Source organism: Suillus plorans (genome assembly GCF_016647745.1).
Source record: "Suillus plorans strain S12 chromosome Unknown HD556scaffold_2, whole genome shotgun sequence".
Taxonomy (NCBI): domain Eukaryota; kingdom Fungi; phylum Basidiomycota; class Agaricomycetes; order Boletales; family Suillaceae; genus Suillus; species Suillus plorans.
Window position 1 is genome coordinate 1,195,978 of NW_024537386.1, and position 24,979 is coordinate 1,220,956.

Consider the following 24,979-nt stretch of genomic DNA (forward strand, 5'->3'; position numbering starts at 1 on the left):
AAAGCGTTTGAAGCGATGTGGACTGGAAAGTGCCATTTGTGGTGTTGTGGAAGGAATACGGAGACAAAGAGGAACATTGTGGACGGAGCATGTGCACACAGTGCCATGGACGCCAGGCTCACCTTGACCAAGGTTTGAGCCTGCCAGTAGCAAGTTGGACTGGAGAGCGTGCCATGGCTGTCCTTTTCATGTTATGGAAGCATCAAATTTCGGGGAGAAAAATCTATAAGCTTCAACCAACACCCATTTTTGCAACTCACCTTTGTATAGTTGAGTCGCGCGCGCTCGCAGTCAATGAGCGCAGTCACTGTGACGTGCAGGAAGAGCAACTGCAACTGCTGTCAGACATACCCGCGGGGCAGGAAGCAATATAGTAACTCCTGGACCGCTTCGAGGTCTCAATTTGAAGACGACTAAAATTCATAGCTATTAACTTTTAGTATGGATGGATTCATCCATTGATATCGTCAGAAGTTGACTGGACAAGCCGACAGTAGCTTCAAGAAGTTCAACCTCAGTGTTTGGTCTTGTATTGCTCATGTACTATACAGGTGACAGAACGTACGTTCTTTCTTCATCTCTTTACTAGGCTGATCATATCTCAGATGCCATCACATCTCCTTGAACAGCAACAATTCGCATACAATATACAAATGACAGAATGATAATCGAAATACATGATCATGAATGACGTTCGTGCTATGTTTTCCCTGCAAATGCATGATACTTCATGTGGTTTTTCAAGCCTCGTTGATGTCGACATCAGGTCCGGATATGATGGCCTTGATGACCCCCTTGCCATCGGGGCTCTTGCCATTGCGAGTAGTTTCAAATGCCTCACGCGCCTGCGTGAACGGGAAGCTATGAGAGCACTTAGCACGACAAACATTGGATAGTTGTTCCGACAGCTAGCATACCGGTGCGACACAAGGGGCTTGACGTCGACCTTGCCCGACGTAGCGAGGGCGATGGCGAGAGGGTAGTCACCGGGCTTCATTCAACAAGGGTCAAGCAATGCTTCCGAGAGTGAAAAAAGAGCTTACACCATATCGGAAAGAACCCTTGATGACGAGCTCCTTGCAAATGACAACAAACATGTCAATGTTGACATTGGGGTTACCCATGCCAACCTACTCATAATCAATCAGATAGACCCTTCAGTGCTGTCAATTTCAACCCACCTGAACGTAGGTGCCACCACTCTTGACAATCCGGATCCCAGTCTGAATAGAAACCTCCGCACCAGAAGCATCCAAAACCAGGTCAATTGCCTGAGGTCCCCGATCAGCGATTCCGAGCTTCTCCTTCATCGCCTGGGCATTGCGCATCGAGAATTCGACTCTCGATTCGTCCTTCTCCATAGGAGGAGGTAGGAAAATGTCAGTTGCAGCATATGCTTTGGCAAATTCGAGACGGCTAGGAACGATATCAACAGCGATAACACGGGAAGCGCCAAGAGCTTTTGCGACGGCCATGCATAGAAGTCCAACAGGTCCACAGCCAAAGACGGCGACGGACTGGTTCGACCGCAAAGCACCGAGGTTCGAGACAGCATGGACTGCCACGGAAAGAGGTTCCATCTAGAACAGAGTCAAATTTCAGTGAAATGTGATGTGGCCAACCGCTTACCATTGCTCCATCCTCGAGACTGAGGTTTGGTGGAAGCGGGTAAGCGAGATCAGATGGTAGGCGGTAGTAACGAGCGAGGGTGCCATCCGTAGGAGGGGTAGCGGCAAAGATAACATCGGGGCAAAGCTGCTCGGGGCCGTCAGGAAACAAAATTGGAGCGAAAATCATCCTTACCTGATAGCGACCCTCCTTGCAAGCTTCGCACTTGCGACATGTTGCGCCAGGCTCCATAGCGACTCTGTCACCCACTTTGACATTGGTCACTCTGGAACCAACTATAGTTGAAGGTCAAGATAAAAATATCTGAATAGGAGGCAAGTTATGGACATACCTTTTGAGACCACGCCTGCTGCCTCGTGACCCAGCACCTAATAGCTAACGATGAGGCTCAGCCGTGCATCCTATCGAACTAACCCACCATGGGCTTCTCTACAACAAAATCTCCGATCCTTCCGTGGACAAGGAAGTGTACCTGGAGAAGATAACTTGGTATCCTGGTTCAGAACAATAGATAGGGGCGTACATCTGAGCCGCAGATTCCTTGTTGTCATGCCGAATGAGCCTTGGGAGAAAATAAAGGACAAAGAGGCGCACCTGTCTTCTTCACTTGCACAAGGACTTCATTGGGGTCAACTTCACAAGGTATGGCGATTTAGCGAACGTGGAGGAACCATCCAAAGATAGACTCACTCTCTGGAATTGGCTTTTGCTGGATCTCAACATCCAGAACGCCTTTAAGTACGAATGATGGATTATCGGACATGATGAGAAAAACAAAGTGAGGACAGTGGGAAGATGATTCACTTAAGAACGAGCCACTGTGGGGATCCGGACTCCCGCAGACTTTTGGGCCGTACTAGACCCGTGACGACTAGACCAACCAAACCTCACTCGTGACCACTGCTACCCGTGGAGCGCGACGCGATTTGGACCAATCAGGTATGTCGTCAGAGGAATACCTTTTCGGGTAATTTATGGCTAACATGGAGTTGCAAGTGAGACCAACCGAAAGTATAAAATCATGTACGATCCCTTCCTTATCCCTTGACACTAACCTCAACGTCGACCCATCAACCAAGAAGTACTGACGCTCAGCAAGTTCAACAATCGACTTCAAATTCACATCTCGTTTGGAACAACTTCGTTACTGATCAGCATCATGAATTATAGCGAAGCCCTCCCAAACTTCTCAGGTCAGATCGTCGGCAACGGTCGCTTCGAGCTCGTCGACATGATTGGTTCCGGTTCCTACGGAAACGTCTATCGCGCTCTCGATGCTCAATCAGACCCATGCGAACCTGTCTACTATGCAATCAAGTGCTTGCCAAAAACGGAACTCTCCCCTGAGCGCCTCGTATGCCAGAGACGTGAGATCTTATTGCACTCCTTAGTATCCAGCTCGTCGCCACATATCTGCACCCTTCACGAGATCATCGAGGAAGAACTTTACATCTACTTCGTGCTCGACTACTGCCCAGGTGGGGACCTCTACACCGCCATCATCGAGAACCGTATCTACCAGAACAATGTCCCGCTCATCAAGAGGGCATTCATCGAGCTTCTCGATGGCGTACATGCCTGTCATCAGTTGGGTGTGTACCACCGTGACCTGAAACCAGAGAACATTCTCTGTCGCCAGAGCGGGTTGGATATTCGTGTCGCAGATTTCGGGCTAGCGACCAAAAGTCGTATTAGTCAGGAGTTTGGCGTAGGCAGTTCATATTATATGAGTCCTGGTATGTTCCGGTTTCAAATTGCATAGTGGACTATCTAATAAACTACATCCCAGAATGTATTAGTCGTGAGATGAAGTACCCTCATTACTCACCGCTTCACACGGATATCTGGTCATTGGGAGTTATTCTTGTGAACATGGTCTCAGGTCGCAATCCTTGGCGATTTGCGACACCCTCGGACAAGGGCTTCCTCGGATATCTTTACAACGTGGACTTCCTTCGCGAGATCCTTCCCATCTCGAAATCTTTCAACGACATACTCAAGCGCATCTTTCGCCTACAACCGTTCTCGCGAATCAGCCTTCCAGAGCTCAGAGAAGAGATCCTCAACCTTGATACCTTCTACATGAGCGATGCCGAGCTCCGCGACGCGTCGGACAACGCGCAAGAAGCTGCTCGCGACGACTACCACAGGCGCGCCGCACCGTTGACTGATTTGGTGTTCAATCAAGTCGTAGCCGACACAACCCTCGTCAACTGCTCATCGACGAAATCCAACTTCCACTCCGACGGCGGTCCTCCTTATCCAAAGTGGGCTTATCGCGGCTCCGCGCCTGCATCTCGGCGACCTAGCGACCTACCGCCCGCGAGCGTCAACAGGACGCCCTCACAACTCCATATTCGAGCCTTCGAGCCACAAGACTATCGACTTTACGAATCACGGGATAGCCTATCGAGCTGTTCTACGCGTTCTGTTTCTTCAGGGGTAGAGAGTGAGGGACCCATTACTCCGGAAACGCATGCCCATGAGCCTGCCATTGACGTGGCAGACTTATCTGAGGGGCAGACACTTGATGAACCGATACTTGCTCGCATGCCTGTCAAGATGGGGCCAAAGCGACCCCGTCGGTTCTCGTTTCGCAATGTAGTTTCACGGTTTAAGATCTTCTGATTGGTACCTGTGCGTCGATACTACAGTAGTCATACCCCTAGCGTACTAAGTTAGTCTAGTGACTTGTAATAAAGCCGTCGGATCCGATAAGCTAGGCAATCTAGTGAGTGAGCGTTCAAGATAAGCTAAGTAATCTAAGCGAGTGAGATATGGTAGGTAATCTATTGAGTGAGCGTTCAGCGTTGATAGAATGAGAGAGTGTGCGAAATAGTAGACGACGAAGAAGTTTTATGCGATGAACTCTCATGTTCATGGGAGAGCGCTCTCGCCTCATAGTGGTCACGAGTCAGAGGGGAATGCTGGCAGATACTAATAGTAATAGGATGGCGTGGCAATTGATTGCATCTTCAATTGCTCAGGGCAGGCGCGAACTCAGATAAGTTATAATTCAACTCGATCGATCATAGCCTCTCCATCCCTTTCTTCCTACCTCCATATCTCATTCAGAATGGTCTTGTCAAGCGTTCTTGGTTTCCCCCGCATCGGTACATGGATTTCTTGATTATAAGCCAGACATATCTCATCCCCATTGACCAGGTGCAAACCGTGAGGTGAAAAAGGCCGTTGAAGCTTACTGGGCTGGCAAACTCTCCGCAGAGGATTTGATCAAGGCTGCTGCTGATGTCAAAAAGTCCAGCTGGACTAGCCTCAAAGAACGAGGTGTTGATTTGATCCCCAGGTCAGTACTCTCTTCGAGCTCAAAGATATTTATTAATCTGATCAATCTATTCATAGCGGAGAATTCTCACTCTATGACCACGTTCTTGACCACTCTGCGGCATTCAACGCAATCCCTAAGCGTTACCAGGGTCTTGGGCTCTCCGCCCTCGATGTTTTCTTCGCTATGGGCCGTGGTCGTCAGGCTGACGGCGTTGATGTCCCCGCCTGTGAAATGAAGAAGTGGCACGTGTCTTAGTTTCACTATCCCTAAATGGTGTTCTTGTTCTAATTTGATGTTTCAGGTTCGACTCCAACTACCACTTTGTTGTCCCAGAGTTGTCCGAGGAGACCGACTTCAAGCTCCTCTACAACAAGGTTCTTGCCGAGTACAAGGAGGCCAAGGAGATCGGCGTTGTCACTCGCCCGGTCGTTCTCGGCCCCATCTCCTACCTCGTTCTTGGCAAGGCCGCCAAGGAAGCATCTCCTAACTTCCAGCCTATCTCGTTGCTCCCCAAGATCCTGCCTGTTTACAAGCAACTTTTGTCTGAGCTCAAGGCTGCTGGTGCAGAATCTGTCCAGATCGATGAGCCCATCCTTGTTCTCGACAAGGGTGCTGAACTAGACAAGCAGTATGCGTATGCTTACGCCGAGCTTGCCCCTGTCTCTCCCAAGATCATACTCACCACTTACTTCAACCGCTTGGACTCCAACATCAACTTCATCGCCAAGCTCCCCGTTGCTGGCCTTCACATTGATCTCGTCCGTGCACCCCAGCAGCTCGGCGAGGTTCTTGCTGCCATCAAGTCCACTCCCATCGTCATCTCTCTTGGTGTTGTTTCTGGACGTAACATCTGGAAAGCAGACTTTGCAGTTGCCATCAAGTTTGCGCAGACTGCCATCGCTGCTCTCGGCGCTGACCGTGTTGTCGTTGCCACATCTTCCTCTCTCTTGCACACCCCTGTCACTCTTGCTTCCGAGAAGAAGCTCACCCAGCAACAAAGGGACTGGTTCTCATTCGCCCTTGAGAAGGCGGCCGAGGTTGCCACCATCGCAGCTGTTCTCTCTGGCTCTCAAGACCCCAAGGTCTCTGCTGCCCTTGAGGCTAACAAGGTCTCCATTGCCAAGCGTCGCGAGTTTGAGTCCACCTCAGACGATGCTGTTCGCAAGCGTGTTGCTGCCATTACCCCTGACATGTACGACCGCAAGAGTCCCTTCGCCGTTCGCAAGGAAGTCCAGGCCAAGCACCTCAACCTGCCCAGATTCCCCACCACTACCATCGGCTCCTTCCCTCAGACCAAAGAGATTCGTACTGCCCGTGCCAAGCTCGGCAAGGGTGAGATCTCTGAGGCTGAATACGATGAGTTCATCAAGAAGGAGATTGAGCTGGTCGTCAAGTTCCAGGAGAAAGTCGGCCTTGACCTCCTCGTCCACGGCGAGCCTGAACGTAACGACATGGTTCAATACTTCGGCGAGCAACTGACCGGCTTCGTCTTCACTCAAAACGCCTGGGTGCAAAGCTACGGATCTCGGTCAGTATTGCATTACGAGGAAAGTTGAATGATCGAGCCTCATTGTTTTGCCAACAGTTATGTCCGTCCCCCCATCATCGTGTCCGACGTTAGCCGTCCTACGCCGATGACCGTCAAGTGGAGCAGTTACGCACAGAGCGTCTCCAGCAAGCCCATGAAGGGTATGCTTTCTGGCCCTGTCACCATCTTGAACTGGTCCTTCCCTCGTGACGATGTTCCACGTAAGCTGCAGTCGCAGCAACTTGCTCTTGCGCTCCGTGATGAGGTCCTTGATCTCGAAAAGGCTGGCATTAGTGCCATCCAGGTCGACGAGCCTGCCATTCGTGAGGGTGTAAGTGTTTTCATGTGATCAGATAAATTCGCTGCTAATCAAGCCTCAGCTTCCTCTTCGTCGTTCTGACTGGGATGAGTACTTGCAATGGGCTGTGGACACCTTCAAGCTCTCCACCGCTGGTGTGACCGACGCCACTCAAACCCACTCTCACTTCTGCTACTCCGACTTTGGTGACATCTTCCCCTCCATCCAGCGTCTCGATGCCGATGTCATCTCCATCGAGTTCTCGAAGAGTGACATGAAGCTCCTCCACACCTTCAAGCAATACGGCTACTCCAACCAGATTGGTCCTGGTGTCTACGACATCCACTCGCCTCGTATCCCCAGTGAGGCAGAGATCATTGAGCGTCTCAAGACCACCCTGGCCATCATTCCCGACCACCTCATGTTCATCAACCCTGTAAGTGGAATATCAAGTGTTCGCTCTAAAGCCACCGCTCATATCTTTTTACAGGATTGTGGTCTGAAGACTCGTGGCTGGAAGGAAACCGAAGCTTCATTGGCCAACTTGGTTGCTGCCGCACGCTGGGCCAGAGCTAACGCCTAATTTTCTACACATTGCGCTTCAACAGCGCCCACAAAGTGGTTAAATTATCATGGCCCTTTTATCGGGGAACTGGCCTACACTTGACCTCGGGTAGTTGTCGCAAGAAAAAGAAAACAATGTCCGGCGATGGTTGTCGTCAACAGGGACAGGGCAACAGATAGTTGCTGCTTTGTGGGCCCGCAAAGTGCCTCGGCAATGAGGCAGGAGCTTAGCGCGTCTATGTTCGTAGTAGTCGGATTTCAACAATCCTTAATGTACCGTATCGCGTTCCATGGAATGAATGATATTAGCATGCAATATCTATTGGTCTCATAGATCTAATATATGCTTGAATATGAGAGTGAAGGTATAATAATAGTAGGCTCATGTGTTGTCAATCGTCTATTTCATCATAGGTATCGTCATTTCTTCTACAAAGGCAGGCGACGCTGCTGGAAGAGCAATGATCACACTGCTATCATCATGCTTTTCCGACGCGTTTAAGTCAGCTGTACCAGCGGTACTGGTCTGCCCAGGGAGACCATTAGGAGAATTTGTCGAAAGATTTATGGTTGGCGCGTGCAAAAGACCATCGTAGTTGTCTTTCGCAAGTGCTGTTCGTAGAGTATTTTCAATTTTCTCCGTGCGTCTGGTCCGTTGGCCACCTCGCCAAATCAATATTGCCGAAATTATCCCGCACAAAAACGACGCCGGAATGAGACTACCTGTGGTCCATGCCGGTCGTTCAAATCTGGCGCGGAAAGAAATTTAGTTCGATACAAATTTAGCCTCAGAACAGAGCTTACCGGTTCATAGACCACATGCAACTCGACAGCATGACCTGAACACTAGTGAATAAGCGTACTTTCGCCTTTCATGACATTTACCTGAAAAGCAGAATTTCCATCGATAAAGAGACATATCCAGAGTGCCGTACTGTGATACACATTGCAGATCTGAGCAGAGATATAACCTAAGCCAGAAAGACGCACTTGATTGGAAATGCCTTCCAAATGGTGTTAACAATGCACTGTCATGCAATGGAATGAGAGAACTTACTCGGTGGGTCACAGTACCATGTGGGCGGTACCATGTCTGACTCTCGTGAAACTTGACTTGCTCTGCGTCAAAGTGAGCCACGCTTATCGTGAGCCACCACAAATTTGGGTACGTACGATGATGCAAATCCTGTTGTTCCCGTTCAGTGAGAACATGGAGAAAGGTAGGGTCATAGACAGGATCGGGCAAGTCATCGACGTCGAATAGCTGAGGGAAACCAGCTTTATCTCGTAGCTTCGTTGTTTTGTGCTTGTAGTGCCAAATTTTGTAGATTCCTGCTTCGAAAGTCAGTTATTGCGATGAGACTAAAGACCACAGGGCCTACTATAGGTGTCAAGAGCACGCGTAGGGATCAGGCCAATCCCGGTGATGGTGAACAAACCTGATGAAAAATGGTTATGGAAGTTTTTTGGGAAATATGCAACAACGGACCACACACGACCTGAGAGCACACCTCGACCCAAAAACCCTGGGTATTTGCGTTGTGTAAATTGATCCACTTTAGCAAAAATAACACCAGCGCAGCTCCCCAGAACACTGCAAAAGGTCAGCACCCAAGAATAGAGCACGACAGATTTCCGTACCAACAAGAAACCCGTATATGCCCGTTATGATCTACAATCAGTAAGCAACCACAAATAAATCATACTACTATACAGCAAACGTACGCCTATCGCTGCGAAGAGCGTGAGAAAACATCGAAAAACAAATGACTGAAGATACACTGACGAGTTTTCAAAAACGACCAAACACCCTGGAGTGTACGTTTGACCTTGGATCGACCGGTCAGAACGTCCTCGACATGTCTGTCTAATGATTCATGCATGTCATCAAATTGAGCATGCCCAGCGGATTCCATGACCAAGCCTTGTCGTCCACTCGGATAAAATAACGCAATTACTGGTTTTCGAGAGTAGAAGCTCGATGGAGGGCTGATACAATCGTTAAACTGGAGTGATCCATTTGAACATGAAGAACACTCGCATTAAAATAGAATTAGCGGCATTGGCCAGGCTGGATACAGTAGCGACCTGAGGATCTGGAGGTATAAGAACAGTGTAACCTAATACTGAAAGAAAATCAGTGATACCAATTGCATCCTAAATGATCCACAATATCATCATGATGGACAACACTTTCGTCGAGCTGCTGGATCTGCTGCAGTTCGAGTGTGCTTTCAATGATACCAGGTGTCCTGACGTCGGCTTGGCTGTGGGTCGAAATGTCGGTCTGAGAAACCTGGAGCCTATCCCTGATGGTCCCATGGCCGTCTACAGGAGGAGAACCGTGACGTGACAGCGACGGAGGTGACACGGATGGCCTGCGAGAAGCTAGGACGTGCTCAACGACCTTAGACCCGGATTTTTGACGGTTAATGGGAGGGCGGGAGACAGACTCGAACGCCCCACTTGTCGTGTGGCTCCTCAAACGTTGCTTGTTCTCCGGAGCAGAATCAATTTGCGCGTTATGAGCATTAGTAAGTCTGGGAATAAGGCTGCCCATGCTACGCTGTCCGCGTACAGTGATGGACCGCGATGGTAATGACGCCTCGATATCATCGTCGAATCTGGCGGGGAGGAGAGGGTATGTAGATGGAGTCTTCTTTATCCTGACTGAAGGCATGGAAAGTTTGTACGTCTCTTTCTTGAAGAGACTAGAAGCAAGCTCCTGGTCTGCAGATCTAGGTCTGGAGTAGCACCGGAGCAGAAAATGTATTAATAGCAACATGTTCGTGAACCTTTACGTCACGGGCCCATGGGGCCTGGCCCTGACACGTACATGCATTGCAACGAAGATAATAGTAGATGTAACGAGTAGGTGAAATAAATTAAGAGAAAGCAGTAAGATATATCCTTCTGAGCACTCATCAAGGACCTTCCTTGGACACTGGAGAAGTCAGTATCACGATGATCCACAGACTGACATTCCGACTACATAAAAAAGTCAATAGCCTGTAACAAGTCAAGTGGAATCACTTGCGTCGGGGTTATTGTCTAGGCTCTTTCTGCTGCGACTGAAAACACTGAGTAGCCGAGCGCGGCTTGAATGGACGATTCATATCTGGTACAGGAGGGGCGGGAGTCGATTCATCCATGTCGGTAGGCTCGTCCTGTGAGAGACATTCCAATAAATCTACTAGGGTTGGTACCACATGAGGATGACGTTCTCGGTCTTGCTGGTGCAGCAGTCGAGTTGGTGTCTGTTCGCTTTGGTTTTAGCTTCAGTATCTTCCGGGGAGCTCGAGGATCTAGCTGCGAGACACTTTTGGAGGCCGTTAGCTTCGTCTTTGAGAATAACTCTCGAGCCACAGGGAAGACTGGAACCAATGGTTGATGCAAAGCTATCTTGACCCAGCCTTTCCACGTGAGATCCGATGGGATGAACTGATCAACCAGCTCTTCGAACTGCAGCGTCGAACTTAGTCGACAATATTGAGAGTATAGATCATGAAATGTACACTCCAGGTCTGGTTTCTAATCTCCAACGCGTGCGTCCGAATGCGTGCATCACGGCATTCAAAAGATGAAGCCTTCATGATGCTTAACAGCAACTCTAAACTGAGAAATCTGTGAGAATCCTTGTGCGCCATCGTTCATTTCTTGTGAACTAACCTGGAGATCTTAACAAGCACGAAGTTTTTTTGTGAGGAGCGCGTTTTCATCTCATCGAAATCAGTCTTGTGCTCAGGACGATACCTGTCGTATTATCATGTTCCTATGTCGACGAGATTCATCCAGCGCGTCGGTTGTCAAAGAATGCTGATTGGATTGTGTAGCAGGATACGACGTGATCATGGCGTCTGCCGCCGTACTCCGAAGATCTGTGAATGACCTTGAAGAGCCTAACTTACGTAAAGGAGGAGTGAGACTGGTGCAGTCCAGCGATGGGCGTGGCTGGTTGAGCTTAGAAGAATCCAACGATGCTCGGGGTTTGGGGTGGTGCGTATCGTACGAAGATACAGTATCGGTGCCCCTGTTCCTACTTCTCCGCGCCGGCCAGACGTATTCCATGATTCGTTGACCAAGACTGGCGTCTAGCTGAAGTCTGATTGGATGGAAATCAAGCTGGAATTTTTCATAGATGGTAATCCCCCCTACAGGGGCAAGCACTGCCCAATCAGCATCAAGAAATACTCCTCTCTGAAATGTGTTGTGTCAAAGAGAGAGGCTGGTGAGGTCAGAGGGCGCACCTTGCACATGGGGTGATTAGATGGGTCCTCAAATTTGGACACAATCTCAGCCCAAGGAGCATGAGGAGAACCGTCAAATGCCTGAAGGTCTCCCACCACAAGATTTGTCATCGTCGAACTGTCTTGTTTACTGAGCCAAGAGAAATCGATGTCGCGGACTGCGAGCTTTGCAAGAAGTTCTTGATGATCATCTAGCATTTGCCACGAAATTTCCGAGGAAGAAGCAAGAAGCAGAAGCGCTGACTTCTGGTCTGAGCGCTCATCGGCTCGATCCTGGGCTAACTTGATGGCGTCGAATATCAGATTAAGTTCCTCAGTCAGAAGGAAGATATGGGCCTTGAGCTTGATTATTTCTAGCCTGGTCTCCGAGACGGCCGATAACGCATGATTTTCAGCATCCCTCCGCGTCTCGAGGACGTTTCTAAGGCGACTTTGTAAATCCGAGACAACATTTGCCGCAGATGTGAAATCTGTAAAGTCGTAAGCAAAGAGTAAAGCCTCAATCTTCTCCAACCGAGTTTTATGAGCGGCATCGGAGAAAAGTATGAGGTTTGTGATAATGTTAGATATGGATTGGAAATGACGGTCGCTGGCAGAAACAGAGAACCGAGGGATATGGACTTGGATCAGATCCTGCCAGTTTGTCAATAAAATGCAGAAAAGTCATACAGGTTAGTCTCACTGTCTCATTCTGTAAATGAGCATATTTGCCTCGACGGTGCTCATTGTCCGGCACAGACCGAGTGACTGATGTTACATTGTTACGTAGACGAAGGCGATTAAACCGATCGTACTGGCACGTAGCATTTGTCTGGGGGACTATTCGGTCGAAGGCGTCACTTTCACAACGGTAGTCGATGAGAACTTCCAGTGGCACACATCCATCGCCACAAGATTCCAAGTCTACAGGACAGAATGTCTGGAGACCGTCCAAAGACATGTAACTCCTGTCAAGAAGTGAGGCTTCTGATATAACTAACTCAAAGTTCGAACATTACCTAGTCATGATGGTACCGCTGACCGGATCCTCCAGGTTAGACTTGTCCATAATCGTGAACGATTGCAGCTTAGCCTGAACAGCAGCCAAGACAGAAACGGAATCACTAGTTCCTTCACTGCGCAAAACGATCTGAGGCTTTAGAAGCAGGCAGAAATGGCGTTTTTGTAATGCCACTCCTTCATCCCAGCCGACCAGAGGATTGACGGCACCATCTCCATCTGGGACGTCATCGTCATCGTCCACCTCGATCGAGACGCCATTACGATCCCGACTCAAGATTCTTTTCAGAACAGTTGCAGCAGTCTGAGCTGTATTCACGGGGCCCTTGAGCTTCTGACGATCGGTCGGGGGCCCAGTTGACAAGACAGTTTCAGCCTGGTCCCTGATGAACTTGACAGCACTAGAAGCCGTAAACGATCAAGGGGAAGTTAAGAGTGTATGTCAACGATTCACGAACCGCGTTGCCATGTGATACTCAAATCCCTGTCGCGCCTTTGAACAGTTATAGTACTGTAGCATGACCTGTAGATTGTAATGAGTGGCAAGATCGGAGAAGCATACCAAGAATGCCGGACATCACGGATAGAATCGTTCATGAAAACCTTGGGAGCATGAAATTGGTAGACGTTCTCAAACTCTGCCCATTCGTCAGCCTCGACAGTCTCAGAAGGCATGTAGTAGTTTTCAATGTTGCTGCTCCGAGAACCCGTGTGAGGAATTTCGGTCATTCGTAAATGATTCGCGTAGTCTTGTAACAAGGCTGTCATCCTGTGCAGAGAAGTTGAAGTCTGATGTTTTACTCAGTACATTATTGCTTCACAGATAAAGATTTGGATATACCCCTTCGTTGGCGTGAGGGCTAAGGGTGGCAAGGTCCCGGAGTTGCGCGATTCGATGATTCGCGAGGTCAACTTCAATCTGCGGAACAGCTACATTCGGGTTATCAGACACAAGAGGCGAGTAAGCAAAGCACTTCAAATAGCTTACAAGGCTCGCTTCCAAGGAGACACGTGTGTGTATCCTCTACACCAAATTTGCTACCCTCCATAGCTCCAGAAGTGGCATTTTTCTTGAAATAAGTCAATCTGGAACAAAGCAACAATGGAAGGAGCTGTATATCTGGTTCAAGTTTGAAAGACCAATCCGTTTCCACGAAATCGTCGGCATCAATCCAGTCCGAGGGAGTGATTCTTGGTAGCGGCTTTGTGGAGTTGTTGGTGTCCCGATCACCTTCGAACGACAGAGGAATGGCTTGCTTCAGAGGCTCAGAAAAGGTGGCCAGCATGGCGCGAAGGTCCATATCTTTCATGACCACCTCCGCCGCATAGAAAGGCTTATGTCGCACAACCTTGATGCTGTCCTGACCGTCGCCTGGAGCAATAGATTCTTGGTCCCTCTGGTGCATATCTGCTTGAAAATGGCCAACGTTAGCCTTGGTGCCCACAAACGAAGTGATTCCAGAAATCCAGGAGTCTCTCGTGTCATCAATGTAAACGTGAGATATGAATAAGCGAGGCACCACTATTCGGTACTTCACAGTCGCAAGGTGACGAGCAAACTTGGGGGACACTGTTTTGGAGGGATAATACGAGCCCTGTCTGACTGGCAAGGACAAATTGCCGTCAAAGAGTGCCCACCAGGACCAGAAATGAGCAAATGCGTGTGGTGTTAAATGGAAACTACTCGGGCTGGATAGATCGGTGCAGGTATGCGAATGCAGAGAAGATGTTAAAGACACGGAAAGGTGGATGAAGTCGGATCGGAAGCCCTTATAGGAGTCATGAAGTGTCTGAAGAAACGATCAGCGGAAGAAAGGCAATCGAAAGAACGGCCTAACCTGGGGGTGTTTGTCCGTTTTCGTAGTCGTAAGCTGCACTTCATGATGAGGCCGGAAGGTGAAAAAACGGCAATGGCGGTCGAAAGAGGAACCGAGGCAGCAAGATGTACAATCTTCAGTGCTGCAAGACCGCTCTAGTATGACACCAACTCCAAAACGTACACCGGAGCCGAGTTTGGCACAGGTCTTGAGGCAACCAGGCGCGGTGCTGTGCGCTTCACTGGCGTCCAGCTTGTTTTGAGTGACGTCCCACTCACAATGGAACCTACTCTTGGTTTTCAGTCTCTCTGGTAATGTGAATTGAGACGACATTACTTTGGAATGATGATAGACATGGTATCACTTGACACCTGAATAAGTTCATTGACGTCGTTCGGAAATCCAATGAGTAATTTGGGATTGCCTTTCCAGCAGAGTCCGAAGCCAGCACCTTCATCGTGAAGGGTGTATGGATCACGTGTACCTGGTGCAGGGACATAAATTAAAACATATGATACACGACGGCACCTCAAGCCGCACCTTTCATGTAGAGTCTGACCTCGTTAACGAATGACACTTCGATAGTCCAGTGAAAAATGAGCCTCAGCTAAAAACACAATCAGATCCATAAACAGCAGCGAGGACAAATATGGGACGTGCCTTGTCCCAAAACCCAATGCTGGGAGATGGATCACGCGTTTCTGATGTTAAGCTCTCCAAGATCCGAACGAGATCTTGAGTAGTTGCGCTGTAGCTTGCGCCCCAACCAAAGGTTGTTACCCCATTCGTCATAACTTTGACAGTGGGATTAGCGTATGTCTTGACGGGCATAATGGTTTTGGGAATTTCAATAATGAGAGGGCTACTCGGAACAAAACCACCTTGAGCCCCACCGATGGTACAGGGAATCCACTCGACAGATTGTGATGGTCCCATGTCCTCGGCAACGACCAAGTCAGAAATGAACCTCAGGACAGGCAGGTCTTTGCCTTCAGAATGAAACGGGATATGCAGGAGTGGTAACGGATAGTCTCGAAGCGTGACTTGAAGATATCTCAAGGAGACATCGAGATGCATGGGAATAAGGAGCGTATAGAACGTGTCCTTAGGGACGCCCTGGCCTTGAACATATAAGAAGTCAGGTAGTTGCTCCGTTGGAAATGATGGCTGGGAGAGCTGTAACTGAAATCCATAGATGACGGCGCGGAATAGGGGTGGTGTACGATGGCTACCGGTGACGTTCACGAGATTTGGAACACTGGTCGGGCGCTTCAATGGATTTGCTCCTCGGAAATCTCGGTGGAAGTCGTCTTCTTTGGCCGCCCGTTTTTGCCTCCGTTGTTTATGTCGCAGAAGCCAATCAAGAGAATGAAGCATGTGTAGTCTTTCCCGGGCCTCACGAACAGAAATAGAATGACCCGCATCAAACTGGTAGTCTGAGCTGAATGCAGTGTTATGTGACGGTGAAGCGTCAGCTCCTTCTGCAGCCAATATTGCAACGACTTTTGCGTCAAACGCGTCTTCCCGCTGAATGCGCTCTTTAGCAGCGTCGAGGCCGGTTCTCCAAAGCAACCCCAGCTGAGATTCGAAAGGGTCATCTGCTGCCTCCAAGCATATGGCACGGATGGACACCGAGATATTCGGTAAAACCTTCGGACCTTCAGCCTCTGGGGGAGGGAAAGGAAAGTATGTGCCTATGGCAACCATACGATGTATGTGACGCGAAGCCTTAGTTGTCAGGGTAATGGCAAGGAGCAAGTCCGCGAATACATATCCTGAAGGGACTGCGAAGCGGATACTGTCCCCTTCAATCAGGATAGCATCGTCAGGTTTACCTCCATAACTAACTGTGCACCTATGCAAACGCCCAAGCTCCTCCCATCTACCTTCCTCTATCTCCCTCCACCGATGCGGCTTTGCAGGCATCGGAACCCAGAACACGAATGAATTGAAGGAGCACTCGATATTCCCGGAGCTGACGGTCGCCTCCAGGTAGTTGATCCGCGTGACAGGCTGCTGCCCTGGTAAATTCCATCGGACCTGCAGTGCCTTGACCATCCCCCGGAAGCTCAAGCTCAGGGCGCGTGAGCCACTGGACATTTTTGCAGGTCGGAACTTGGGTATTATGTTCCGCAATACTTGAAGTGCAAGGAGGGAGGCAGTGACATGGCACAAGTCAAAGGAAACCCGGACTTCATCGACGGTTGCAGATATGGCGTGTGCACTGCACTGCAAAATTCCTGAGTTTTGTAACCTGATCCCTCGGGAAGTGACGTCGACCTCCGTTCTGCACAAGAACACGAACTGTTTTCCCGTGAATGCGTGATCGTCTTTCTCAAAGATATACGGGTCGTCCATCGAATACGTGTCAGCAGCAGCTGAACGCAGAGACGTCTTCCACAGAACCAATTTCCCATAAGCAGCACTTTCAGTGGACGCCGCAGAAGCCCTTGCAGAGACTAATGCTTCTGCGAGGTGGTCTGCAGGAAGATATAGCTTATGTCTGTTCTGCGCACGTGCCCTCGCATGCTCTACAGACTGAACTTGATCTGGATGCACGGAACAGTACCGCATTGCTATGCCTGTGCTAAACGCAACACCGCGTGTGACATCGCTTTCTGCGTTGGGATTGATATCTTGACCTGTGATGAAAAGGACCAGCCGAGCGACAGATAGAGATACGGCGTAACCAAGAGGTAGTATAAGGGGCTTATCAGATGGTGTAGGCGTACTTTCTTTCACCAGGAGTATAGGAATAACGGCAATTACAGCAGCCACAGACTGCGGATGCCACAATTCCAATATGATCCCTTCTGTATAGCAGTGTAGGTCGAGGAAAAGGGACTTGGTGCACAGCAAATTGAATGCGGTTTGTCCATCATCGATAAACTCCCCTACAGCAGTTAATTCTCCCCTGGCTTCAATTGCTTCGAGGGAGAGCAAGCTGTCAAACCCTTCCGAATTCGGATTATGTATGGAAAACCGTCTTGACGCTCTCCGCGGAAGAGAAGCTGTGTTCATATTCAAGAAGACAGGTTCCATATGAAAGTCCCACTGCAGTACCATGTGCAACCCAGTCTGATCAGAGAACGCATGACCAGAGAACGCATGACCAGAATTGTATGTGATGGACGGCTTCACGCGGAACGTCGATATGAAATGGGCGTTAAGACCTTTGGACTCCAAGACTAGGGAAAATGGCGTCTGAGAGCCCGTTGCATCCGCACAGATCAGACGTGCAGAAAGGCGGCCAACTTCAATATTAGCGATAATTCGAGGGATAGGTGATAAGGTCTCAGGGAGTGCGAGGGACGCGCGGGGAGGAGATGATCTTGTTTGGCTGCTTAATAGTTGATGTATCACATCCAAGCGGTCCGTAACAGCAAATTCAGCGAGTGAGAGATCCATCATCAACAAAAGCCGATTTGGATCACCCGGTGGAATATGTTGCAATGACGAAGGCCATTCCGATGTCGTGAAGGATGCATCTAGGGTACCGACAAGAAGCACCTGGAGGCTACTAGTGAAGACATTACTGAGCCTACTGAGAGCACTTTCCCGGATTTTGAGTCGCAAAATGTAAACGGAAAAAGTGGGCTGATGGTAAGATCCGAGCCAAGTGCGATGCGAAGAGTTGTGATCAGGGTCGCTTGGACTGCAAACGCAAGATACGTCCTGCACAGAAGCCTTGTAAACGTCTCCTCCGAATGTTTTGGTGATGCTGATTGAACATATGTCCACTTGAATTTTGGATAACAAGGACAATGACTATGTTGCGTAGTGGGATGATGAACCTTTATCTCTCGTCAAAATTTATATTCGCTCACCGTGTGAGACCTTCTCTGGCAAGAACGAGCGGGCGGCGATGAAAAGTGGGGACGATTAAAGGACTGAAATAAGGCATTAAAATATTGAGCATCGACGCAGCCAGAGACACGCACTGCAGAACTGCTTTCACTCGAAAGTATAGGACTTTGAAACGAAACTGGCGATGACAGTATAGGTGAAGCAGAAGATTCCGTGTTTTTGGTTTTCAGGTTGTCAATCATCGCAAGGATGGATTGCCAGCAGTCGATCGAGACATGGACATTCGGAGCGCGCAAAGAAACCTCGACACTGCCCGCTTCTATCTTCCCGTCTTTTGGACTGAATCGAGCAGCCCCGCTGAGAGTTACTGTCTTAGACAGATATATAATTGGTTCGCTGCCTGGATGACCTGATAATGAGAGCATCAATATCATCCATTGATTCTAACCATGAACACTCACTATGAATAGGGGTGTCACCAATAACTTTATTGACCATCAAATCGAATGTTAAAGAAGCCTTTGTTTGGCCCAGTGTGCTATCCCAAGCACGTCGCCACGTACGCTTGAAACCCATCGCAAGCCGAGACTTCCATGCTCCCATGGCCAACGCTGCAGCAGACGGTCTGTGGTCCCCTTGACCATTGATTTTGTCGGAATGAGGAACTGGGACCTGAAGATGGCTGAACGTAAGATGCGCATCTAATTCTGCTCCTTCAACGACGAGTTGGGTATCTGGGATAGCTGTGTGTGTGATGACAGCCGATTCGATTTCCAGGCGAAGGGCTTGAGTTAGAGTAGGGATGCGATGAATCACCTGATTCAAAATAGACGTGACAGAAATGCGGATGATGGGGCGGATGATCGGGTCGAACACCCAATATACGGTTGACATGATGGACCATAGATGCAAAGCCAGAGGGGAGGGCGACAAGTCCACCAGAGTGATTCTACGCCTATGCTTAGTCCGAGCGGGCAGCTCGCGTGATAGCTGCTCGATCTCAATTCTGAGACCCTGAATCTTGAGTAGGATTCCTCTAGGCTTGCCTTCCCCAGACGAACGGTAGGTATACCCAATGCGTTCAATATGCCACGTACGATTTCCCCGACGGAAGTATAGACCACGAATCGAGCGAAGACTGATGCTTCGCACACGTAGATGATTGGAAAAACGCATGACAACATAAGGAGCGATATACGCCCTCGAAACAAACAGGAAAACGACCACTGCCGCGAGGGAAGACACAAGCGTGAACCATGACCACAAGCTAGTCAGGCCAAACTCATAGAACCAGAGCGCGAGACAGCTCATCCCAAAAACAGCACTAAGGCGATGCCGCAGAAATATTCGAGTCATTGATACGCTGTGTGGGTAGGGCGCTTGTGATAGAGTAGAGAGCCGGGAGCGGCAGCCAGGAATGAAACGTTGGAAGGAATGTTGGAAAGGAGAGGAAGAGTCAACGACAACGATTATGTACTAGCAGTGCAATAGCAGAATGTTGTGAACGCGTGAACCTCGAGTTGATGGTGTAGTCCTGGTCGTCCAGCTGCAGATGCCTTTCCCGAGTCAAAACGCGTATTAATTGCGTAAGTCAAGAAACAGCATGGCAATGAAACGGCGCACAGCCACAATCATCGTTTATGCAACATGTCACTCAAGAATTTATGCAAACTGAGAGCGCTGATAGTACAGATTCATGAAGGCCTACTTGCATAAAGAAAGCAATGAAAAGAGTAATGGAAATGTTGCAGTATGGCATATCATATATCTGATGTCGTCAACCCACCCAGCTCCATGATCCTAGCGTCCTCCACAATTAGAACACCATCTGATGAGGGAACTGGCCCTTCGACAGGCCGAAGGTGGCTTTAAGGTATTTTGCAAGGTTCTCCTGCTTCTGCACGGCAGCAATGACAGTCTTGTCGACCTCCTTCTGGTCGGCGGACTTGGCTTCTGGGAAGGCCTCCTTTGCTTTCGGCTTGCCCTCCTCGAAGAACTCAGCCTCTGCAGAGCTTGATTTGGTTGCAGGCTTTGCAAAGTAAGCATCGTTGATCTTGGCATCGACCTGATACATGTACTAAGTTTGGCAATAATTCAGACTTGCTCTGATGCCACCCACGTACCTTGAATTCACCAAGATCAACCTTGGTGGATGTGGCAATAACATATGCTTGGTTCACCCGTCTGAGGGGAACGCCGTTGATCTTGTAAGGTCCAGTCACTAACAACAACCCGCTCTCAAGCTGCTTCAAGAAAACCACCCTCTTCCCTCTGAAACGACCAGCGAGCAAGATTAAGACGGTACCAGGGACGATTGTGGAGCGAAGTTTGGCGGGCTTTGGTGACTTTCGGCTCTTCTTTGGTTGACGCACATCTTCTGCAGGGTAGAATCGGGGTGCTTTGGAGGTGGGTACGAGACGCGTGCCGCTGTTTTTATCGCCGCCCACTGTCACTTCCTTGAAGGCGGGAGTTTCTGTGGGTGCGGGTTTGTCGGATTTTTTGAGACCCTTGTAAAGACCACGGCGTGAAGCAGCCTGTGAGCGCGAGAAGCGCCCAACGCCGGGTGCGAGTTGTCTGCTACGGGCCATCTAGAATGATTTCAGTCAGTTACTGCCTAAGAGTCATCCACAAGGCGGGATAGCCATCCAACTCTGATCTCCACCAAAATCGACGATCAATGGGACAGATATGTCCCAAGACCTTACAGCATTCTCCCTGAGGTCATAAAATGCAAAGATTCGTGCTCACAGTGTCAGTCTTGAGGATACTGTCTGTTGAGGGGTCCGTGTCTATCAATATTACCAGTACACAGACGAGTGGTATCGGAGTTCACAGCGTGAGAATAGAATTCCAAATAAGTCGTGTAGGTCACCAAAGTTGGAGATAGCGGTCTATAATATAGTTTTGCCAGTTTAACCAGCAGTTGTGCCCGGTCCTTGGCACAACTCCAGACTCACGGAGATGTAACTTGGAATCTATATGACAACATATAGTTTGGATTCGATGGATCATAAAAACCAATATCCCTAAAGCAAGACGGCACATGCTGGAGGAGGCCCCCTTGCGTCACAATTTCGAGCGCCTGGAACTTTGAGTAAAGAACAAAATAACCTAGCAAATGCATGCAAGCTCCTCCGGTGTACATGTCATCCCCAGTCAAATCTAATTGAAACTAGCTTTTTCATTCATGCCAATATTTCCTTCCGTGTTGGTAACGATGTGTTTTTCCACGTGGTGAGTCCGTCAATGATGCAGATGACCTCCTTGATGGTCGAGAGAGTATCTTGCTTGATAACGTTGCTGCCGAATTTGCGTCTCTCGAAGAGTTGAAGAAGTTCAGAACATTAATAACGAAGTTGAAGTGCTGGAGGGAAATGCTTTTGATTTCAACGAGTTAGATCGGCTCGAACGAGGGATAATACAACAGGCTATTCTAGATGAGGTTGAGGTAGTTGATTAATACAATAGCGAGGATGATGAGGCGACATTTGAATGATGTCTTCATTAGGAATGTCCAATACACCTAGTAGTAGTACATACTTATAATAATAATAGCCTAGAGTTCTGCCGGCTATAACCGGATATGTAGTTTTGGCCCCTACATTAACGCTTGGAAATAGCGGTCTTTGCCACGTCAGCCGGCCCCAGATTGATTCATACCACAATCTTCATACCCTCACTGACGATGTCTCCGGATGGCACATGTAAAGAGGGTCGGTTTTTTTCCGCATTGCATCGTGCACTCTGACTCGTGTCAAAGATCCTAGATCGATCGTTTGGTTTGACATCGACAATACACTATATTCCGCCAGCACCAAGATTTCCCAAGCCATGGGTCAGCGCATCCACGGTTCGTCAGTGTTGAACTCTTTCAAATACTCTGAATGATAAACATGGAAAGAGCAGCATACTTTGTCACTCTTGGGCTCGATGAGGACGAAGCCTCCGAGTTGCATCACTCATACTACACTCAGTACGGACTTGCACTTCGCGGTCTAACACGTCATCATAACATAGGTATAACCTACGCTGTGACCGCCAGCTGCCGAATAAACATATGGCTCTAGATCCCATGGATTTCGATCGGAAATGTGATGGAACACTTCCTCTCGATGACCTCATTAAACCAGACCCGAGGCTACGAAAGCTCTTTCAAGATTTGGACAGAACCAAGGTGCGTGTATGGGCGTTGACGAATGCATACAAAATCGTAAGCGCCGATTCGCATACTCGTGAATATATGACGCAGAATGACCGACCCTTCAGCACGCACAACGAGTGCTCAAGATATTAGACCTAGAAGACCAGATCGAGGGCCTTGTTTACTGTGATTACCAGCAAATCGGCTTTACTTGCAAACCGGAACCAGATTATTATCACAATGTCAGTTCTCCATACATGTTTAATTATGGATGTCGACTCAGTCTTGCACAGGCCATGAAACAAGCGAAAATTTCAGACCCATCTAAATGTTACTTTGTCGACGATAGTCAGCTCAATGTCAGAAGCGCTAAAACACTTGGCTGGGGTCATTGCGTACACTTTTGCGAGGTCGGTTTGGAAATTATGGATGGCGGAAAGACGAAGAAACTTGTTCTGGACACCAATACTAATGACCCCGAGAGCATCAGGCAGATCAGTGATTTAGAAGAACTCAGGACTCTCTGGCCCGAGATCTTTATATAACAAACTTCTACACGAAACAATCTAGAGTGTTTGCCGCGCGACAGTCACGTTTTCGCAAATCGGCAAGGACTGGTATGTTGCCATTCCCCGGATGACGTCCAGTTTGACGTCGAAAGATAAGACAGAAGGAAATCGGGGATCGATCAATCATCAAGGACATCTCCAACTTGTGGACCTTGAACACCTCGGCGTCGATCGAGCAGCGTCTGCATATCTGATATCAATGCGATGTAATTTTACTGGCTGTAGCACGAGCTACAAGCTTCAAGGCTCCATCACTTTCCCGATAGGATGCATCAAAAGGGCCAGATAAACACGATTAGAACTGTCATTTCTGGGAGGCATCAAAATGCTTCTCTGCTCGCAGCAGTCTCTGATGACAATCTCGAAGGTCCCAGGACACGAATCGATGTCACTCGATGAGATTGATACCGAGTTTGCTTGACTGGAAGATATTTGCAACAGGGATAAAATGATGAACACGGTGTTTGCTTCGGACTGGGATGCGGATGGAAATTAAGTCTTGAAAGGGAGAGCATTTGACTTGCGGGTCTGCAGCATGATGGGATTATCATGGTCGTGGGCCGCCGTGATGCCAACGATGATGAGATTTGGAATGACCTGATGCTTACTGGTATTTAGTCCAGTAGTTCTACATCCACTTCTAGTACCATCAATATAAAATTTGCGCTTGCTGGACATTTCTGCCAGCAAAACTACTTCCACCCACAACACCAGCTGGTGTTGACAGCTACTTGTTACATAAATACACAGTTTGGGTATTAAATATTGAATTTCGGCTAATGTATGGAGCTGGGGATTAACAGAAATTCGAATTCATCTGTATTGGCTAAGGTAGGAGGCCTGAGGATTAATAGGAATTTGTCTGTACAACCTTCCGGGAAGTTGCCCACTACTAGTATGTGTATAAAAGCAATGTGGTAACTATGATTTCGACAAAGAACATCATTTATCCTCGTCCAACAATGAAATCCACATCACTCACCACTACAGCGACCATGTCTGCCGTAATACTGTCGGGCATAGTGACAGTACAAGGCTTAAGCCCCAACGGAATGCCATGCGCCCATAGTGGTGAATACCTTCAGCCTAACATGTTTTGAGCTTAGACCGCGTACTTAGTATGGATACTTACAGGAAAGTACGAGTGCGGAACACTCGCGGGTTATAACAACGGCAATCTATTTTTGTTTTACTGTTCGCCGGTATCCCACGAAGTGGAGGGCGCTCTGGATTGCAGCTGTGCGACGAGTCAGTGTTGTTCCATCTCGAATGGAGGTGATAGCGGCCTGTGCCTAACTGATTAAGTGAGCGCTTGAGCCCGCTTCCTGCTTGCCATGTCATAGTGATGTTACAGCGTGCCAAGGCAGGCGAAGTGTTCAATTTCAAATTGAAAGGCAGCGTGGTATCGGACTGGATGACGAGGTCCGAGTCCATATGGTCGCGGATTATGATGCAAACGATGATGGGAATTGGAATGACCTGATACTACGGTCCATGTAGACACTTCTAGTACCAAGTGCTGTGTATAAAAGCAATGTGGTAACAATGATTTCGATAACAAAGAACATCATCTATCCTCGTCCAACAATGAAATTCACATCACTCACCACTACAGCGATCAAGTCTGCCGTAATACTGTCGGGCATAGTGACAGTACAAGGCTTAAGCCCCAACGGAATGCCATGCGCCCACAGTGGTGAATACCTTCAGCATATCATGTTTTGACCTTAGACCGCGTACTTAGTATGGATACTTACAGGAAAGTACGAGTGCGGAACACTCGCGGGTTATAACAACGGCAATCTATTTTTGTTTTACTGTTCGCCGGTATCCCACAAAGTGGAGGACACTCTGGATTGCACCTGTGCGACTCAGTGTTGTGCCATCTCGACTGAAGGTGATTTCGGCCAGTGCATAACTGCCTAAGTGAGCGCTTGAGCCCGCTTCCTGCTTGCCATGTCCGACATAGTGATGTTACAGCATGCCAGTATAGTAGAGGTGGGCGTTATGCTGTGTCGCTATGCGTTGATGGCGGTCTCTCTTCCATCTCCTCTTATGAAATAAGAGGCCAGTGTCGCCGCGTATAGATAG

At 48.7% G+C, this 24,979-nt stretch overlaps 7 protein-coding genes across 7 annotated transcripts; 3 read left to right on the top strand and 4 right to left on the bottom strand.

The window, feature by feature from the left end:
• Nucleotides 1-562: 562 nt before the first annotated feature.
• On the bottom strand, nucleotides 563-2,531 carry HD556DRAFT_1323590 (chaperonin 10-like protein). Its single transcript, XM_041301442.1, has 9 exons — nucleotides 2,320-2,531; nucleotides 2,224-2,262; nucleotides 2,153-2,169; nucleotides 2,048-2,101; nucleotides 1,961-1,997; nucleotides 1,804-1,904; nucleotides 1,630-1,755; nucleotides 1,182-1,580; nucleotides 563-1,130 (listed from the first exon to the last, which is right to left on the bottom strand). Exons 1-9 carry the CDS (start codon nucleotides 2,390-2,392, stop codon nucleotides 1,008-1,010), a joined length of 969 nt encoding a protein of 322 aa, XP_041167184.1. The 5' UTR covers nucleotides 2,393-2,531; the 3' UTR covers nucleotides 563-1,007.
• HD556DRAFT_1323593 (serine/threonine protein kinase, negative regulator of sexual conjugation and meiosis) lies at nucleotides 2,532-4,561 on the top strand. The gene is made up of 3 exons (XM_041301443.1): nucleotides 2,532-2,568; nucleotides 2,626-3,365; nucleotides 3,419-4,561. Exons 2-3 carry the CDS (start codon nucleotides 2,789-2,791, stop codon nucleotides 4,255-4,257), a joined length of 1,416 nt encoding a protein of 471 aa, XP_041167185.1. The 5' UTR covers nucleotides 2,532-2,568; nucleotides 2,626-2,788; the 3' UTR covers nucleotides 4,258-4,561.
• On the top strand, nucleotides 4,562-7,629 carry HD556DRAFT_1323599 (cobalamin-independent synthase). The gene is made up of 7 exons (XM_041301444.1): nucleotides 4,562-4,742; nucleotides 4,795-4,936; nucleotides 4,993-5,160; nucleotides 5,220-6,446; nucleotides 6,504-6,777; nucleotides 6,827-7,180; nucleotides 7,235-7,629. The coding sequence occupies exons 1-7, from the start codon at nucleotides 4,706-4,708 to the stop codon at nucleotides 7,325-7,327; spliced, it is 2,295 nt and encodes a 764-aa protein (XP_041167186.1). The 5' UTR covers nucleotides 4,562-4,705; the 3' UTR covers nucleotides 7,328-7,629.
• On the bottom strand, nucleotides 7,630-10,064 carry HD556DRAFT_1323605 (uncharacterized protein). Its single transcript, XM_041301445.1, has 13 exons — nucleotides 9,497-10,064; nucleotides 9,456-9,465; nucleotides 9,344-9,404; nucleotides 9,095-9,297; nucleotides 9,034-9,035; nucleotides 8,950-8,980; nucleotides 8,798-8,902; nucleotides 8,691-8,747; nucleotides 8,482-8,640; nucleotides 8,366-8,427; nucleotides 8,194-8,262; nucleotides 8,113-8,147; nucleotides 7,630-8,057 (listed from the first exon to the last, which is right to left on the bottom strand). Exons 1-13 carry the CDS (start codon nucleotides 9,986-9,988, stop codon nucleotides 7,709-7,711), a joined length of 1,635 nt encoding a protein of 544 aa, XP_041167187.1. The 5' UTR covers nucleotides 9,989-10,064; the 3' UTR covers nucleotides 7,630-7,708.
• Nucleotides 10,065-10,452: 388 nt separating this feature from the next.
• On the bottom strand, nucleotides 10,453-19,534 carry HD556DRAFT_1428780 (golgi-body localization protein domain-containing protein; the record flags this gene model as incomplete). Its single annotated transcript, XM_041304748.1, is given in 20 exon segments — nucleotides 10,453-10,770; nucleotides 10,824-10,923; nucleotides 10,978-11,042; nucleotides 11,062-11,505; nucleotides 11,556-12,188; nucleotides 12,238-12,502; nucleotides 12,554-12,955; nucleotides 13,013-13,077; nucleotides 13,131-13,343; nucleotides 13,396-13,484; nucleotides 13,543-14,344; nucleotides 14,432-14,578; nucleotides 14,639-14,675; nucleotides 14,708-14,855; nucleotides 14,912-14,978; nucleotides 15,032-18,139; nucleotides 18,313-18,587; nucleotides 18,640-18,994; nucleotides 19,016-19,445; nucleotides 19,470-19,534. 20 exon segments carry the CDS (start codon nucleotides 19,532-19,534, stop codon nucleotides 10,453-10,455), a joined length of 8,028 nt encoding a protein of 2,675 aa, XP_041167188.1.
• Nucleotides 19,535-19,778: 244 nt separating this feature from the next.
• HD556DRAFT_332988 (ribosomal protein L6e-domain-containing protein) lies at nucleotides 19,779-20,964 on the bottom strand. Its single transcript, XM_041310304.1, has 2 exons — nucleotides 20,302-20,964; nucleotides 19,779-20,243 (listed from the first exon to the last, which is right to left on the bottom strand). The coding sequence occupies exons 1-2, from the start codon at nucleotides 20,764-20,766 to the stop codon at nucleotides 19,995-19,997; spliced, it is 714 nt and encodes a 237-aa protein (XP_041167189.1). The 5' UTR covers nucleotides 20,767-20,964; the 3' UTR covers nucleotides 19,779-19,994.
• Nucleotides 20,965-21,863: 899 nt separating this feature from the next.
• On the top strand, nucleotides 21,864-22,864 carry HD556DRAFT_1428750 (pyrimidine 5-nucleotidase; the record flags this gene model as incomplete). Its single annotated transcript, XM_041304745.1, has 6 exons — nucleotides 21,864-21,891; nucleotides 21,939-22,028; nucleotides 22,085-22,195; nucleotides 22,246-22,388; nucleotides 22,445-22,561; nucleotides 22,613-22,864. The coding sequence occupies 6 exons, from the start codon at nucleotides 21,864-21,866 to the stop codon at nucleotides 22,862-22,864; spliced, it is 741 nt and encodes a 246-aa protein (XP_041167190.1).
• Between the last annotated feature and the right edge of the window lie 2,115 nt (nucleotides 22,865-24,979).